Raw genomic sequence first — 18406 nt, 5'->3', positions numbered from 1 at the left:
GAACTATGTGTGGACTGCGAGCCGCGCTTTGACCACTTTCAATTCGACGGGCTTTACTTTGACCCGCTGCCAGGTGCCTTCTGCAACCACCTGGACCGGCCCTCCTTACTCTGCACGAGCTATCATGGCCGATGCTCCAACGAATGCTCCGGAGGAGAGGGACACTGAGCTTAATTCTGATCGATTTTATACGAAACGGGCGCAGCAGATGCCGACATCTCACGCCCCGAAACTATCCTCCCCCTTTCCGTCCCCGACCGAAACCAAGCACAATACGACAGAAGAGCAAGCTAGCAACGGTGGAATCATATATGATGAGGAGAACTCTTACTTCAGCAAGGGGAAATCCCACGCTGGTGCCGTAAGCGGGGTCTCAGAACCATTGGATGCAGCAACCCACACTACGTTAAGCCTTCGACGACCGAACGAATCTGTTGAGAGTGCCAATAGACAAGGTATTAACCAGAAGACACCAAACTCGGTTCCGGCTTCTATTGCATCACCCCACCGTGCAAGCGTACAGTTCTCGCGGCAGAATTCTGAAATAGAACCTTCCGTGGAGACCTCGCATTCTCAACCTCCTTCCGTCGCAGGCGATGATGCCGACCCAGGGCGAGGAAGACAATCACTTTTCACCAAGCTCAAAGCATTTGCTGCCACTCCGACGTTTACATCCCACGCCCGCTCATCCAGTAATGCAACAATTGGGGACGCTCGTTTTGCCAATCATGACCTCTCCACCCCAGGGTCCGAGAGAGGGGAGTTCCGTTTTCCTAATACATTAGAGGAAGAAGGAAGCGATATAGATGCCGATGCAGAAGAAAGCGCAGGTGAGCAGCGACCGCGTGAACCACGAAAGAAGCGACGATTTCGCCGAGGGCAGGAGAATGACTCTGCACCACAAACCGAGCCAAATACGCCAAAAGCGAGCCGGCCGTCGTTCAATCTTCATGGATCGTTTGCACCATTTGAGAACTACCGTCCTAGCTTCTTCCAACGGAGAGAGAGCGCGCACGATCTACATCAGCAGCGCGAAGGTGTCTCCGAAGACGAGGGCCGCGACCGTCTAAGTAGGGATGCTGCGTGGAGACGGCGAAGCACCTGGCTTATGAATTCGCGTGGCTTAACGTATGGTGGACGGCAGCCAGAAAACCAGACAAACACGGAAGATAAACGACCAAGCAACCTTCGACGTATAACTGGCATAGGAGGTCCGTCAGAAGCCGGAGAAGGACTGGCACCGTCCTGGAGACGTCACCGGCCTGAGCGTGGCTCAAGTTTGAGTGCCCAAAAATGGCGACAGATTAAGGCCGGGTTAAAACTTATCGGACAGCGCGGACGCAGGGTCGATAGCACCGTCGACCACGCCAAATCAGCTGAATTGCTGGCAGAGCTGGCATCCGGTATTCCGGCTGCCTTACTTTTAGCCAGTATGTTTCAGCGAGACGAGCATGGAAGCAAGCGTATTCCTATTCTCCTCGAACAGCTCAAAGTTCGGGTTACAGATAGTAAGATCGACTCTCACTCAGGGGACCGTCACCTCGTCTTTCGAATTGAGTTAGAATACGGCAGCGGCATGACACGCATGAAATGGATTATACATCGAACGCTGCGTGATTTTGCTAATTTACATTTGAAATATAAGCTCCATTTTGGAACGCAGAAGTACATCCAACTACGGAACACTGAAAGTGGCCAAAGCCTGCCACGGTTTCCCCGGAGTGCGTTTCCATACCTACGAGGCGTTCGCGGGTTGGAGAGCGAGGGAGAAGAAGAGGAGGATGAGGGTGGCTATGAAACCGCTGCCGATGCCACGAGTGGCAATGAAAGACCTGGAAGAAAGCAACAACATCAGTCCCATGGGCGACGGCGATCTTCAGTTGGTATAGCTCGAAGAATGTCAAGCTTAACGGGAGCCGAGGGAGATGCTGGAGCTGGAGCTGCCGGGGAGGGCGGACCGTCATCGACCAAGAGGGACACCTACCCGGAGAGACAGCGGAAGAAGTTGGAAGGCTACCTTCAGAAGCTGATTCGATTCTTGATTTTCAAGCCTGATAGCAACCGTTTGTGCAAATTTCTAGAACTTTCTGCCTTGGGGGTCCGTCTTGCAGCCGAGGGCAGTTACCACGGCAAAGAAGGTTACCTCATGATCCAATCCTCCAAGGGCCTCGATTTTCGACGAGCCTTTACCCCGGGGATGATGAAGAGGCGACATTCTCCTAAATGGTTCCTCGTCCGACACAGTTATGTTGTCTGCGTTGACTCACCTGAAGAGATGAATATCTACGATGTGTTCTTGGTCGATCCCTTCTTCAAGCTTCAATCCCAGAAGGTCGGCCTGCGGCATCAGAAAGCAAAAGAACTTGCGAAATCTGCGACAGAATCAGCAAGACACCCACAACACCACACCCTGAGGCTTGAGAATTCTGAGCGCAAACTTAGACTGCTGGCGAGGAACGAGCGTCAGCTTCACCAGTTCGAGGATTCTATCAAATTTATGGTCGACAGTACTCCATGGGGAAAGCCGAACCGTTTTGATAGCTTTGCTCCAGTCCGTCAACGCTGTTTCGCTCAATGGCTGGTTGACGGGCGTGACCATATGTGGGTTGTATCCAGAGCGATCAACCAGGCCAAGGATGTCATTTATATTCATGACTGGTGGCTCAGTCCCGAATTGTATATGCGGCGACCAGCTGCGATTAGCCAGAAATGGCGTCTTGATCGTCTTCTTCAGCGGAAGGCCCGCGAGGGCGTGAAGATTTTTGTCATCATGTATCGCAATATAAACTCCGCCATTCCAATCGACTCGGAATACTCTAAATTCTCCCTGCTTGATCTGCATCCGAACATTTTTGTTCAACGCTCACCCAACCAATTCCGACAGAATACATTTTTCTGGGCGCACCACGAAAAACTTTGCCTTATTGACCACACCCTGGCTTTCGTTGGAGGAATTGATTTGTGTTTTGGACGATGGGACACCCCGCAACATCTTCTGACTGACGATAAACCAACCGGTTTCGAGGCTCCTGGTGGTCATAAAGATACGGACAACAGCCAGCTCTGGCCCGGCAAGGACTACTCGAACCCTCGGATACAGGACTTCTATGACTTGGACAAGCCTTACGAGGAAATGTATGATCGCAATGTTATACCAAGGATGCCGTGGCATGATATTTCTATGCATGTCGTTGGCCAGCCAGCGAGGGACCTTACCCGACACTTCGTCCAACGATGGAATTATATACTGCGGCAACGGAAACCAACACGTCCGACCCCATTTCTATTGCCTCCGCCAGATTTTGAGGCTGCGGATCTGGAAGCACTTGGTCTTGACGGAACCTGCGAGGTCCAGATCTTGCGCTCCAGTAGTGTATGGTCTACGGGAACTCCAGAGGTTACGGAGCACAGTATCATGAACGCTTATGTGAAGCTGATCGAAGAATCGGAGCATTTCGTTTATATTGAAAACCAGTTTTTCGTCAGTACTTGCGAGATTGATGGCAGGAAGATTGAGAACTTGATTGGTGATGCACTAGTAGAGCGGATCACCAGAGCTGCAAAGAATAAGGAGGCGTGGCGTGCAGTCATTGTCATTCCACTGATACCAGGTTTCCAGAACACGGTGGACAGTGAGGGCGGAACAAGTGTTCGTTTGATCATGATGTGCCAGTACCGCAGTATCTGCCGCGGAGAAACGTCAATTTTTGGGCGGCTGCGTGCCCTAGGAATTGAGCCGGAGGATTATATTCAGTTCTTCAGCCTCCGAGCCTGGGGTAAGATCGGTCCTCAGAAACAGCTTGTCACGGAGCAACTTTACATTCATGCCAAGTGTATGATTGTGGATGACCGAGCAGCCATCATTGGATCCGCAAATATCAACGAGAGGTCTATGCTGGGGTCGCGAGACTCAGAGGTTGCTTCAGTAGTGCGTGATACGGACATGATATGGTCCACCATGAATGGTCGGCCTTATCTTGTCGGGCGATTTCCGCACACACTTCGCATGCGTCTTATGAGAGAGCATCTTGGGATTGATGTCGATGAGTTGATGGAGCATTCCTTAGCTACGGAGGAAGAATTGCGAAAGATCCAGATCGATGAAGAGGAGCCCAAGCCGCTTCGAAAGGCTAAACTTGATTCAGAGTCCCTTATGTTAGAGAAACAAGATGAAAGAGATATGATCGAGCGCCGCCATCGTATTCAGGATGAGTTCTTATCTCGTTCTGAGGACCTACACAGCTTTAATCATGACGTCGACTGGGAGCAGGGTAACAACCCGAACCTCAAGTCGAACAGAAAGCTTACGACAGACACGAGGGTAATTTCCAATAACGACCATAGGAAGGATGTGGAGGGGCTCGGTACCGACAATCTTCGCGTTGCAGAGGAGAATGGGCTAGGAAACTCCCGCGATTCAGAAATTTTCAACAACAGGCGAGAGGTGTTAGTTTCCCCTATTGCTAGTGAAGGCAAAGGCACCGTTCAGCGACCAAACCCTCCACGAAAGAATTCGCAACAAAATAATAGCCCCGTCAGCCAAGACCTAACTGCAACGCAACCTACCCTGGCGGCCGAAGATGGTGGTACTGCTCCAGTCGTGGAAGCAATGCCGGTCCAAAATCCATCCCTAGCGGCTTCGCAAGATGGGAGCTTACCCTTGGCAATACCTAAGGAGAAGTTTGATACATTGAAGTTCTCGTCGCCGGCTTTGTCCCCTCTTGGTCCGGATGTGAAGCATATCTTCGTTGACAAAGACTGCATGAGGGACCCCGTGGTCGACGTGTTCTACTTGGATACGTGGCAAGCTGTGGCGGAAAAGAATACTAAAATTTTCCGAAACGTTTTTCGCTGTATGCCTGACAGTGAAGTCAGATCTTGGAAAGAATACAAGGAGTATACTGCATATGGGGAGCGGTTTGCAGAGATGCAAAGCCACCACACCGCGAAGGCTTTCAACCCGAATCATCAACGACAGACAGGCCCCCCAGGTACAGGTACTACCTGGCCAAACCAACTTAAGCCGAATCTCCCATTGGCTTTACACCGCACGGGGAGCCACTCTACGGAACAGAAGAGCCAGACCCCGACAGACGAGAAGTCAGACGGACCAAATTCAAACGATCGACTACAATCTGATCTAGTCAACCATGAAGCCGCATCACCGTTGAACGAGAAGGCTACTTTGAAGCCGGTGGACGGGCCTGGAACCGGCACTGAACGGCAGGAAGACAACATTTCCTCTGGAGATGATCTTGAAAGACAACGTTCAGAGGCGCCCCAAGTCGACTATTCGGAAGCATTGAATCGGAATGCCACAAATCACTCACGACGTCGTAGACGCAGGGCCACAACACTGGGGTCAAAGAGGGATTTCACGACCGACGAAGTCATAGACAAGCAAAGAGCTGAAGATCTCCTCAACCAGGTTCAGGGGCATCTCATCCTCTGGCCTTATGATTGGTATGTTCTACCACTTTTCTATCTGAAGGGGCAAAAAAAAAAAAAAAAAAAAGAGAGAGATAACTAACAGTCTCAGGCTTGAGAAAGAAGAACAGGGTGGGAACTGGCTTTACACCCTCGACCAAATCTCTCCTCTGGAAATTTAGTAAGTTAACAAATACCAAGAGAGCATTGATGCATTGACTAACGTCGAAATTAGCAACTAATATAATATTTATTCATCGGGAGCCGTTCATTACTTGTATAACTTGCTGGTTCTTATCTGGCATTGTTCTTTAGACACAGCATCTTTCATGTTGTTATTAATTTCGTTGGAATATTGGAGCGATTCTCGCAGTCCTGTGTCTTTTCTTCACCGTTGATACTATTATTTGTATAATTGTTCCCACATACGCAGGCGTGACTGTGGCCGTGACTGCATTTGTACCCATCATGGCAAGCGGGCGTTCTCTTCTTCCTCTTTCCTATACAGACGCATGCACTAGTTTTCTCGGCGAGCACTCAGCCTTACCGGGTGTTCTGTTCTGATAGTCAGTTTAGAAAAAGAACTTGATTTTTAGAGGCATAATTCAAATACATCCCATTCAGTTTATATATTATACTAGATATGGGTTGTATAATTGAGGGAATAGAGTAGGGTATGATAAAAGAGTTGCTTTAGGAGAACCTCGTCAGTTGAATCTGACTACCCGGCATACCTGCGCAACCGACACGCAGGTATAGATTGACAAAGAAAACAGTGTCTTTGCCGCGCTTTCCTTTAGAATCCAAATCGAAACCGTCTCTCTCGTCGTGGTTAGAAGAACATGGTCTACCAAAGAAAATTCTATAGTACGTATTTAAGAGTTATGTTTTGTTTGAAGCCGTGCTAGCGGCAAGTATAGAAGCTCTCCGTGATTCGAACTCCTCAAAATTCACGTGCAAAACCTTGTCCAGAATACTCGTTTTCTGTATAAGATGATGGGCCGGATTCCAGTTCTTTAGGGCTAATTCCAGGTTTTTATGTGTCGTTGCAAAAACATGTTGTAAATATGGTGTTCGTGACTGGACGTGGCCGAGGTTTTGCATGTAATCCGTTGGATCCTGCAATAATAAGCCAGTATTAACAAATCTGCTACGCTTCTTCTTGGTGTATTTCTTCGATCTGATGAGTGAGCGTTGCCCGAGGAGGTAAGGTGGGCGGTTTTTAGGTTCATTCGCATGCCATTCCTCTTCCACTGAGCGGGCGTTGAAGAAGCCAGGGGGTTCGACTGTAACACCAGTTGTCAAAAGGTCTATTTCTGTACCGAAGAGGTGCAAGAACGCGAGGAATGATTCGCCGCAACTGGCACTACTGCGAAATCGACCATCGTTCATTTTGAGGAAGGTCGCGATAAGCATTTGTAGGCCCTCACGGCTTATCGAGCTTCTGCGGCTACCAAAAACGCCCGCCGTAGTTAGGATCAGTTGTGTGGCGAGGTATAGGCAACGGAGGTCCGAATATTGCGAGTGGAAATATCGGATGCGTTCAAGGTATGCGGGCTCAGCATCGGCGCAGTGCAAGCGGAACGAGAGTCCGGTGGGCTTGTGAACGACCACATGAGTGGCTGGCGACCCGAGAGTGCGTCGTAGTTCATATTTAGGACATTCACCAAGAGCGCGCCAGGCGACCTTAAGGAACCTGGCATAGTCGCGAAGCCTCTCGTGTCGATCTGCGCCTGGAACTGAGATCATGAGTTTTAAATCAGAATGGCTCATCTCGAATCCCGTGCGAACAATGCTGGGTGGCGTATAGCGCGCTGGGTTTGAAATGATGTCGGTGATATCGGATGTAACCTGATCCGCCACTTCTACTTCCTGCCTGGTTGGGGTCAAATATCTTTCCAGAGCTCGAAGCTCAGCATCAAGTTGCGAGACGCCGCTCAAAAATCGCTGATTTGGGTCCAGTTGAAAAAGCCATGGACGTTGTTTTGCTTGCCCTTTCCTCAATTTTAATCTCATTGGCGAATGAAAGGGCAGAGCCGTGATCAGCTCCCCATTAATTGGGCCAAGCGGCTTTTCATCGTTTTGGAGGGTAGATGATTGTGTAGCTGTCGACGATAGTTGGCTTTGCGATTCGCGCCATACTGGTGGCTCGGACAACACTGACTTGCGCGATTTATCTCGGGGGGGGAAACGTGTCCGTTTGTGTGACTCAGGTCCAGAAACGACCTTGCGTATCAAGCACGCACGGTTTACTGATCGGTGCTCTTTGAGGGTTTTCTCAAGACTGTTTTCGAAGATCATGGGATCTTTAGCTTGGACGGAGACATGGTGGAAGGTCCGGCGGGAAACTGTAGGTGAGGATAGAAGGCGATTGGCTATGCGAAAGCGCATTTCTCAGCAATTGTATTTCGCGCGGTCAAATATGGCATCGACTCCGACACATCGTCAACTCCATCGAGCACTTGGTTTAATGAGGTGTATGGGATTGGGTGCAGTTGAAAAAACGGCCCGCGATATCACGTGTGCCAAAAGAGAGGTGACTTGGTGCCTTGGTGCCTTGGAAGCGAGGCCAATTAAAGTATCTCCGCATGCGACCTGGCGTGGGTTGTGACAAGGGTGCTGCACATGATTGTGGCAGCCCTAAGACACTCGGTGACTTGTCACAATTTCAAATGAGCCTAGAAATATCCATGTACTCTGTGCTTGAAGCCTACTCTAGGTAAAACCAAAGTACTGCAAGCTGATGGTTCGTGGTCGATTGAAGAGCGTGTTCAGGGCAAGTGAGCATGAATGACGTCGCCCTTCCTCCACGCGGCGTCCCAGGTTCTGGATTCTTCCTCTCCCAAATTCCACCGGGGCAGAATAACGCTTCGGCATCAGTGCACTGATTATTGCTTGGCTTATTTGGCTTCTTTCCACACCGGACTCCTCTCAGGATAATGGATTTTCTGTGATTTTTCAATTCTAGAGCTCTGCATGCTGTGCTTCCTCGGGCGACTTCAAATTCACCAGTGTCGGTGCGCTTCCTTTGCGTCGATCACCCGTTGACCCCCTCGACACTTCGTCAATTCCTGCTTGTTTCGAAGACCACGAGGAAGTGGATATCAGGCCTAGGACTCGTGCATATATAACATCACCCTCTCTGGCTGCGAAACAGCCCTCACCTTCTCGAGTTTCTCAATCGCTTCGTTTAACCAATCTTTCTCACCGCCTCGTTGCCCCTCCGATAACCTTCGTGCCCCTCGTCCTCCGAATTTGTGTACAGAGTACTTGTCTCTTTTACATTGACCTTCACCCATACCTTTAATGACATAGCCTGGAAGTTATTTAGCTCTACCATCACTCACTTGAGCAAGAACTCCCGAACAAAGACCCGCTCAAACACGGATATCAAGTGAGCGGAAGGCTGATGCTCGTTATCACCCTCAAGGAGAGCCAACCCTATCTTAGCCGCCATCCACCCTCGCATATCCACTATCGAAGGCGTGACAATCTGTTTGCCTGTGATGTCGTTACATCCCACCATCCTAAAGCCCAATGGGAGACCAGGAGAAGTTCGATTTGATTCATTTTCAGATGCCTCATCCCAGAACATACCTGGGGCATCTACCTCTGCTCCGGATACCGTTGGGCTAGACATGCCGTCTGACATAGTTAATCATGCGAAATCAGGGAGTGAATTGCTACGTCGATTGAGCTTAAAGGAAGTACTCACAATGCGAGCACCCGACTTTCAGCAACAATACTCGAGTTTAAGCCTTACCGGTAGGATTATTAGTGTTGCTTTCTGCATTCCACACAAACTTTACTTCCGAGCGGGCCAAGACTGGGTATGATTTGTTCTTTTGTCTCCGGTCGTCGAATAATGAAAACAAATGCTAATCAACCCATGGGTTTAGGAATTGAAACCTCGCCCTGGATCTTCTGCCTTGTTTGATTCATTTGCATACTTGGCTTCTGATAAGTCGGGTTGGGCGCATACGTTGGTTGGATGGACCGGAGAAGTAGAGCCTTTGCACAAGGAAAGCACTCCTTCACAGCCAAACCGTCCCAATAACGGTACACAATTGTCCACCGCACTTGACAATGCTTCTCGAGCTCTTAATAAGGGATCAACCCCAATGTCCCTTGATGCAAGCAGGCTGCAATTTAATAATGCCGCAGCGGAATCCTTTACAGTGAATGCAAATGATCGAGAAAAACTAGAAAAACAGCTGAGTTCAACCCGCCACGGCAAGATTGCTCCAGTATGGCTGTCAGATGAATCTGAAGTGCCGGAGGATATGGTTCATCTAGAGGATCAGAGCAGATGGAGGCGCTACGCAGAGAAAGAACTCTATGCTCTCTTACACTATAAGCAGCATGGTCCCACGGACGGTAGATTCGAGCGGGACTCGTGGGCGGATTATGTGAGGATGAATCGACTCTTTGCGGATCGTATAATCCGGGAATACAAAGAGGGTGATATCGTTTGGATTCACGATTATCATCTATTTCTGCTCCCAAGTATTTTACGACAGCACATCCCGAACGTTTACATTGGTTTCTACTTGCACTCCCCGTTCCCGAGCAGCGAATTTATGCGGTGTCTAGCCAAACGGAAAGAAATACTCACCGGCGTACTTGGCGCAAACATGATTGGGTTCCAAACATTTTCCTATTCTCGACACTTCTCGTCCTGCTGTACTCGCGTCCTAGGATTTGAGTCCAACTCGGCTGGCGTTGATGCTTATGGTGCCCATGTGGCCGTGGATGTCTTCCCCATCGGTATCGATGCGGAGACAATACAAAAGGCTGCCTTTGAGAGTGTAGACACCGAAAAAGCAGTGTCAGGGCTACGCAAGCTATACGCTGGTGTGAAAATCATTGTCGGCCGCGATCGCCTAGATAGCGCCCGTGGTGTCGCCCAAAAACTCCAAGCATTTGAAACGTTCCTCGAACGTTTCCCTGAATGGCGTGATAAGGTTGTGCTCATCCAGGTCACCAGTCCAACTAGTGTCGAGGAAGAGAAAGAGGAGCATAAGATTGCGAGCCGAATCTCAAATTTGGTCGATACAATTAACGGCCGTTTTGGATCGTTGAGCTTCTCTCCGGTTAAGTACTATCCTCAATATCTGTCTCCACATGAATACTTCGCACTATTGCGGGTGGCCGATGTCGGACTGATTACGACAGTTCGTGATGGCATGAATACGACGAGCTTGGAGTACATTATTTGCCAGCAGGACGGCCACAGCCCTCTCATTTTATCTGAATTTTCCGGAACAGCTGGGGCATTATCTAGCGCGATTCACATAAACCCGTGGGACACTATCGGGGTCGCAGATGCAATAAACAAAGCCCTGACAGTGCCTGCTGCTGAGAAGAAGGAACAGCATCTAAAGCTCTATAAACACGTCACAACAAATACAGTTTCAGCCTGGTCTAACCAATTTATCTCTCGTCTACTCACAAATCTTTCTTCCTTCGATCAATCCGTGGCAACCCCGGCCCTCGATAAGGCTAAACTTTTGAAGCAATATCGCAAAGCTCGAAAGAGGCTCTTCATGTTTGATTATGATGGTACCCTTACACCAATTGTGAAGGACCCCCAATCTGCTATACCGTCAGATCGTGTTCTGCGGACCCTTAAGAGTCTGGCGGCGGATCCCCGAAATGCCGTGTGGATTATTAGCGGGCGTGACCAGGCGTTTTTAGATGAATGGATGGGCCATATTCCTGAACTGGGACTTAGTGCAGAGCATGGCTGCTTCATCCGAATGCCACGGTCAGATATTTGGCAAAACCTGGCGGAAACAACTGACATGGGTTGGCAGAGGGAAGTCATGGAGATATATCAACACTTCACGGAGCGTACTCAGGGGTCATTCATTGAGAGAAAGAAAGTGGCTTTAACCTGGCACTACCGACGGGCGGACCCTGAATATGGTGCGTTCCAGGCGCGAGAATGTCGGAAGCAGCTGGAGGAGCACGTGTCAAAAGCTTGGGACGTTGAAGTAATGGCTGGAAAGGCCAACCTCGAGGTTCGACCGAGATTTGTAAACAAGGGTTTTATCGCGACGCGGTTGGTAGAAGCATATGAGAATGGGAAAATACCGGAGTTTATCTTGTGCTCTGGTGATGATTTTACAGACGAAGGTATGTCCTCTTTTGCTTACTCGCTTCACAGGGGGATCAAAGTTAATCGTTGCTAATGCATCTCAGACATGTTCCGTGCTCTGAAGAAGTTTGAACTACCATCGCACCATGTTTACACTGTCACGGTTGGCGCAAGTTCGAAACAGACTGAAGCGGGTTGGCATCTCCTCGAACCCAGTGATGTTATTGAAACCGTTACCATGCTCAATAGCAGCTCTTCCGGCCAGGAATATTAAGAGTCCTGCACGACATATAGACCGGCATGATTCAGGTTTAAAACGATGAATATTTTAAATACGTTGCAGCAAAATATTGCTTTTTTTTCTTACTTTGCCCCCTTGTCCCCCCGCCCCCGGCTAAACATATATACATATACAGGAGGGTATAGAATTGTCTGCATATTCTAGACAAATAGACAAATTTTAATCTGACCTTTGCATATCTTCTGGGTGCACGTGGTTATGCTCATCCTATGTCGGATAATTTTTCCCACGTGGTCGAATTTTTGTGCATCTTCAACATTGCTGCTTCTAGACTACCATCTGCACCGAGTATCTATCCACTGAGCCTTGGTGCCAGTTTATCCTCCTTGGCTTTCGCCCATGGGAAAAGCAAGAGATGACACTTGATCAAGTGGGGACGGCCCTGTAAATTAGCGATTGACTTCCATGGCCCCGGCTCGGAAATCCTCCCCTCTCGCGAATGAGAAAGGAGGGATTTCGTGAACTGCTCCAACTTTCAGTCCAGTTATCCACGAGCGGCAAATGTACCGGATACTCGTCGAGCACCATCTGGAATCTGGAGCATCGGAGATTTTTCAGAGTGAGCTTGTGACTGCCCCTGGTGACCACTGAACTCATCGTCGCGAGGATGGAGCTGGCTCAAGCTCATTTGCGGGATTTTCATTCCAGTGGTGCCGGCGTGCAGAGTGGTAGGTATAGCCCAGGTACTAACTACTAAGGTGTATGGGCTCGCTTCGGTCTTCTGTGCGAGCAATATGATTCTCAGTCCCCAGTCTCCACGCCAGCCTGCCGGTCCTTTCTCTTTGAGAAGCCTTTTGTCTTCCACGCCCCGCACTCTCCGCCCTCAAAATTCGGGAGAAGAAAGCTTTTCCGCGAGTCCCACTGGCTCTCTTCGCATCGATGACAAACCTGGATGGATGAAGGGAAGAGTGCCCGCAAAATCTTCTTTCGGGCTTCTGAGTCACTTCGTCGCCTTGTCTCTGCTTGACCTCTTAGGATTGAAGCTCTGACGGTTGGAAGTTTCTCTCCAAACGTTCCAAACTCAGCCCTTATGTTCTACAACGTCTCTGTCGCCTGCGTTTGTTGCCTACTGCAATCGACATCGTCATTCGTTCCAAGTTGGCAGTCTTTTTTTGCCCCAGTCCCTAACGTTGGATCAACGTTGTATTTTGTCTGAACTTCGTGTCGATTGAATACCCTAAAACGTTGTTGGGGCTTTCCAACTCTTATTTACCTATTGGACAATGGCGTTCGAGGAATCCGATGTCGGCCAACAGGGCTATTCAGCGTCCATAAACGAGAAAACCCATGCTGCTAGGCCGGTAGAGGATAGTTCGAGCGACGGTGTTAGGTCCTTGAGGAATTCACCGCAGGACGTGGAGCCAGGTATTGATCAAAACCAGGACAAGGATCTGACGAGAACCGCGACAAACATGAGCCATGTTGGTGCTTTCGCAGCTAGAACCCTGTCAATTGTCCGCACCAGAGAATCGGGAAAAGATCTCGGTCCTCCTCCAGATGGTGGTTTTCTTGCCTGGTCACAGGTAGCACTGGCACATTTTGTCATTTTCAACACCTGGGGGTATATCAACAGCTTTGGTGTCTTTCAGACGTATTACACCGAGACCTTGGGACGGTCTCCGTCAGATATTTCTTGGGTTGGGAGCATCCAGATCTTCCTACTTTTCTTCATTGGCGTGTTCTCTGGTCGGGCAACCGATGCTGGCTACTTCAAGGTCATTCTGACAATGGGCGCAGTGCTGGAACTGTTCTGCATTTTCATGACTTCTCTGTGCACCAAATACTGGCAATTGTTTCTTGCGCAGGGAGTAGGGCAGGGCATTGGATGCGGTCTGATGTTTTGTCCCACCATTGCGCTAACACCCACGTACTTTAGCAAGAAGCGATCTGTTGCCATTGGAATCGTGGCTTCAGGATCTGCAACTGGAGGGCTTATCTTTCCTGCTGTTGTTATGCGCCTATTACCGCAGATTGGATATGGATGGACTATGCGGACATTGGGTTTCATATCACTAGCAACCCTGACACCCTGCTTGATTTTCCTCCGACAACGACTGCCGCCGCGCAAAAATGGACCTGTCGTTGAATGGGCCGCTTTTAAAGAATCATCCTACTCATTCTTCGCCATCGGCATGTTTCTCAACTTTTGGGGACTATACATCGGCTTTTTCTATATCGGAAGCTTCAGCCGCGAAATCATTGGTGTGTCGACGGAGACATCGATCTATGTCCTTTTACTCATGAATGGTATCGGCCTTTTAGGCCGTGTCATTCCGAACTCCATGGCAGATCTGTATACCGGCCCGCTGAACATGTTGATCCCATTCAGCTTTGCTACAGGCCTTATTGCCTTTTGTTGGGCAGGTGTGCACAACATTAGCGGGGTGTACGGTTTTGCCGCCTTCTATGGCCTTGCGGCAGCTGGGATCCAGTCTCTCTTCCCGGCCACATTGAGCACCCTTACAACCGACCTCAAAAAGATGGGGGCGCGAATGGGAATGATTATGAGCGTAGTGGGAGTTGCGGCCCTAATTGGGTCTCCTATTGCCGGGGCGCTGGTCCAACGAGGAGACGGAGATTACTTGTATGCTCAAATGTTCATGGGCGGTGTGATTATTGCTGGGACACTGAACTTAATTGCGGCTCGGACCGCTAAGTTGAGAGGGTTTGTCTGGGAGAGAGCATAAAAAGAATCATTCCTCAATATTTCATTTCTTATATACCATAAATATAATCTGTTAAAGCATCGTTCGTCATTGCAGACTCACCTATAAGAAGGCGTGAATCAAGAAACGGGAAGATTTCCCCGCCTCAAGCATTGACCTTGACACCGCCAAACCACTTTTCACAGGCCAACTCTTGACTCATACCTAAGTCTTAGTTATTTTCTTTGCTTTTTATCGCGCTACTTTACACAGAGAGCTTCTTGAACCACTCACCAACGAAAGCCTCAGCTTCGTTGGCTTCGACCAAGTGCCACAAAAAAAAATAGGCAAGATTTCCCCACTTCCTTTGCCCCTCCACGCAGCCGCCCAAGACGAGGATGGTAGATGGACACAGGCTTAACTCCGCTCATGCCTGACATGAAAGAAACGAACTAACTTCGCGCTGCTGTAGTTTCAACCAAACCTACAGTTACATCAGACATTTCTGCTTTAGTCTACATCGAGTCGAGATCGCTCTGCACTTCAATACCCGCCAGCACCTACGTAACAATACGGCAATAGAAGATGGCACCCCGTGGTCGTGGAGGAAAGTTCTCTAAGCCAAGTCGGGGAGGTATGTTCTTTTCCCTACTTGCACTCACATAGAGAGTGAAACAAGAATCAGCTAACGACTTCGCGTATCTAGGTGGAAAACACTTCAGCCGAGACATCCAGACCGTCGATAAAGATGGGAACCCCGTTAGCATGTGGCGCGTATGATGCCTCGTTTTCTGCCAACATAACAGCAAGTCAACTTGGTATAACGACTAACAAGAGAACGTAGGACCCCGCCGATGACCCCGAGTCCTCTTCCGAAGAAGAAGAAGAAGAATCCTCCACAGAAGAGTCGGACGAGTCCTCCGACGAAGTCGGACCAAGCACCGGCACTTCCAAATTACCCAGTGACGACCCAGCACAGGGGCATTCCGAACTGACGCGCGAAGAACGCCGTGCCCTCGTAAAGGCAAAGAAAGCCGCTGGTGCAGCGCGCAGAGCCCAAGGCCCTGCACAGCCCGGCGACCTCCCGCCTAGCGACTCCGAGTCCGAGACACAACCTACCAATAATACCAGAAGTAACGGTACCAAAGGGAAAGACAAGGCAGTGGCTGCGGCGGAAGACCTAGGCGACGAAGACGATGGCCTTGGCCTCCCTGCTAATCCAAACTATACATCTAAACCCGTGAAAACAGAAGATGAGGAGGGTGGGGAAAGCCAACTTTCACGCCGGGAACGTGAAGCCATTGAAGCGCAGCAGGCGCGGGAGCGATACATGAAGCTTCATGCGGAGGGGAAGACAGACGAAGCCAGGGCGGATTTAGCGCGGTTAGCGATCGTGAAGGAAAGGAGGGAGGCAGAGCGGCTAAGGAAGGAGGCCGAGAAGGAGGAGAAGGCAGAGATTGCGAGGCAGAGGGCGGAAGAGAGGGAGAGGAAGTTAACTAAAGGGGGTGGGCCAAAGAAGAAGGGAGGAAAGAAATAGAAATGTCCAATATCCATCGGCTGGGATTGGGCTCAACTGGCTTTTCTTTTCTTTCTTTTCTTTCTTTTTTTTCTTTTGTTGCTATGTGTGGACAATAGAGTACGATATCATGATAGGCTAGATATTGATGAAGACAGAGAAAGATGCCGAATCCTCTTTTACTCACTAGGCGAAGAACCGTATAGCGAATGCGACTGAGATCGAAAACAGATATAACTATACTATGCACCTGCTGTAACCTGCTGAAGTAGAAACAAATAAGACGTAACAAAATATAAACATCCATTTCATGCACCAGCGCCAGCCCACTTTGCAACACGAAACTATGTACGTATCTAAACACCAACTTGAGGCCTCTTCGGCTATACACCCCAGAACAACCCTTCCACGCTCCGTCCCTGCATCACCACGCCCCACCCGGCAATAAGACTAACAAGCCACAAAATTGCCAAGACCAGGACTGGTAGCAAAAGGAGCTCTGTGTTATGTAAGAATGGAAGCGCGTTATACCCGAGGAAGGTAATATACGTATAATACGTAAGCGCAGAGAGATAGAGTGTGTTTCCTAGAAAGGTTGCGAGGAAGTTACTCGGGCTCCGTGTGAGGAGCGGAAGCAGGAGGAATTGCACGACGTAGAGGTGTAGGTAGAGCGGGAAAAATGCACGGTTCGAGACCTGTTTATTGTTCACATTCGTTAGCTTTCTCATATTGGTTCTGCTTCTAGGTTGAGGTAAGTTTTGGAAACGCACATCAAAACAATACCCGAACTCCAACTGATCCTTTTCGCCAGGTTGTGTGAAGAGACCTTGCGCCGCGCCACGCCGCCGCCCACGAATGCGTAGGCCTGTTATTGATGTTGCGGCGCCGTTGGGACCGAAGAGGCGGCCAATGGCGAAATAACCAATTGTTGAGACGAGGAGGGAAGATCCTATGAAATGGAAGAAAATAAAAAGGAAAGAGAGACGAATGATAGACCCAAAGGACGGGGCGTATGCGAGACCCCAGGCAAGGGCTGTGAGGAGGAGGAAGAAGGATAGGAGATATGCGAACGACGGGTCGGGTCGGTGCCATGTGTTTTTTGTTTCTATAATAGGAGTTTAGCGGAGTTTACAAGCGACTTTGGACCGAGTCAAGGCGTACGTTTCTATGAAAATTTCTCTGTTAGCAGCGCACTCGACAGGGCATCATTAGAAAGCATGGAAGATGGACCTACATGGTAGTATATTGACTTAAATACCTTTTTTGGCGCGATTAGAAGGGAAGTCATCTCCCAGATGGCCATCTCGAAATCCATCTGGGGAAACTTAAACATTCTAAGTTAGGCAGCATTTAGTTGGATATCTTCTGGTGTCTTGGGTTTAGTGGTACCTCTTGAAGAAACGCGGCATTCGTATAGTTGACCCGCGGTTTGCGGGTAAGCCGCCGAAGTTGGGAGAGCTGCCATGCTGACGGGGGACGGATATGTGGGGGTTCATCTCGTGTACGCCTTGCCTAGAATGTGGGTAGGGAGGAATCTTTCGTACACAGCGAGATGTAACAATTGGGGACAGTAACGATATACAGGCGAAGTTGGTTGATTGTCTGTTGTCAGAATGGGTTATGTCATCCGCCAGTTGGTTTCGGGTTATTGTATTCCCGCCTTACCCATGCATAAGCGTGCATAAAATACGGTTGTTTGTGTACACAAGATTTACCATCGTATGCGAATCTGCTTGAGTAATCAAGCAGCGAAAATAATATTACTTTGGGATTGTCTCAAATCTCCAAAGACCAGTCCGAAGTACTGACTCATGGATAAACCTAAGTGTTCATTTTCTGCATGCTGGTAGCTCTATGTGATCTCCCATGTTCGATTATGCTCCGTCTTATGGAGCACTTGGCGGAAAGGCCTGTTCATTTAATTTACAGTTGGAAGTTTCTTCTAGTAGATACTACTAGTTATGCTGATGGAATAATCCAGGACCTGATAGATCTTGACTGCGGCCGATCGGCGTGCGAAAGTGGTGGCTGGCGAAGATTAGTACAGGGTATTTTGGCGGAGCAGAAGACGCATCAATAATCGAAAGTCCAGAGTTGTTTGAAGAGTGGATAGAGCTAAGACACGTCAATAACTCAATAACTCTGGGTGATCCTGGCGAGAATCAAATTCGTCAGGTTCAATTCGGTTGGTAGACAAGTCTACAAACATTTGGCTCCGAGTCTCCAAGACGCAGCATTCTAAGGAGGAGGCACACTATGGATTCAGCTTCATAATTTATTCCATGCAAATTCCCTGATGAAACAACCCGAACCGCCTGCAAAGCCTTGCAGATTCTCGAACACTGAATGCCAGACGATGCTTTGTTCCAACGACTTTGCCCCTGACTGTTGGGCGTCTAGGCCGTGGTTGGTCTAGT

General features: G+C 49.2%; 5 protein-coding genes across 5 annotated transcripts; 3 read left to right on the top strand and 2 right to left on the bottom strand.

Annotated features, from left to right (window-relative positions):
• Positions 1-124: 124 nt before the first annotated feature.
• On the top strand, positions 125-5609 carry pld3 (phospholipase D; the record flags this gene model as incomplete). Its single annotated transcript, XM_040806484.1, has 2 exons — positions 125-5463; positions 5540-5609. 2 exons carry the CDS (start codon positions 125-127, stop codon positions 5607-5609), a joined length of 5409 nt encoding a protein of 1802 aa, XP_040666730.1.
• A 700-nt stretch (positions 5610-6309) lies between these two features.
• ASPVEDRAFT_128704 (uncharacterized protein) lies at positions 6310-7818 on the bottom strand (the record flags this gene model as incomplete). Its single annotated transcript, XM_040806574.1, has 1 exon — positions 6310-7818. The coding sequence occupies one exon, from the start codon at positions 7816-7818 to the stop codon at positions 6310-6312; it is 1509 nt and encodes a 502-aa protein (XP_040666729.1).
• Positions 7819-8933: 1115 nt separating this feature from the next.
• orlA (putative alpha,alpha-trehalose-phosphate synthase subunit Tps2) lies at positions 8934-11801 on the top strand (the record flags this gene model as incomplete). Its single annotated transcript, XM_040810035.1, has 3 exons — positions 8934-9257; positions 9327-11565; positions 11632-11801. The coding sequence occupies 3 exons, from the start codon at positions 8934-8936 to the stop codon at positions 11799-11801; spliced, it is 2733 nt and encodes a 910-aa protein (XP_040666728.1).
• Positions 11802-13051: 1250 nt separating this feature from the next.
• ASPVEDRAFT_190413 (uncharacterized protein) lies at positions 13052-16451 on the top strand (the record flags this gene model as incomplete). Its single annotated transcript, XM_040809063.1, is given in 7 exon segments — positions 13052-13351; positions 13418-14493; positions 14604-14608; positions 14946-15037; positions 15056-15107; positions 15180-15247; positions 15318-16451. The coding sequence occupies 7 exon segments, from the start codon at positions 13052-13054 to the stop codon at positions 16008-16010; spliced, it is 2286 nt and encodes a 761-aa protein (XP_040666727.1). The 3' UTR covers positions 16011-16451.
• Positions 16373-17485, bottom strand: ASPVEDRAFT_129162 (unc-50 family protein; the record flags this gene model as incomplete). Its single annotated transcript, XM_040806615.1, has 4 exons — positions 16373-16684; positions 16760-17094; positions 17220-17323; positions 17379-17485. The coding sequence occupies 4 exons, from the start codon at positions 17483-17485 to the stop codon at positions 16373-16375; spliced, it is 858 nt and encodes a 285-aa protein (XP_040666726.1).
• Positions 17486-18406: the final 921 nt, after the last annotated feature.

This window comes from Aspergillus versicolor, assembly GCF_001890125.1.
Source record: "Aspergillus versicolor CBS 583.65 unplaced genomic scaffold ASPVEscaffold_3, whole genome shotgun sequence".
NCBI classification, from domain to species: Eukaryota; Fungi; Ascomycota; class Eurotiomycetes; order Eurotiales; family Aspergillaceae; genus Aspergillus; species Aspergillus versicolor.
Note: the sequence above shows the minus strand (reverse complement) of the source record. Positions and strands in the feature narration are given on the sequence as shown.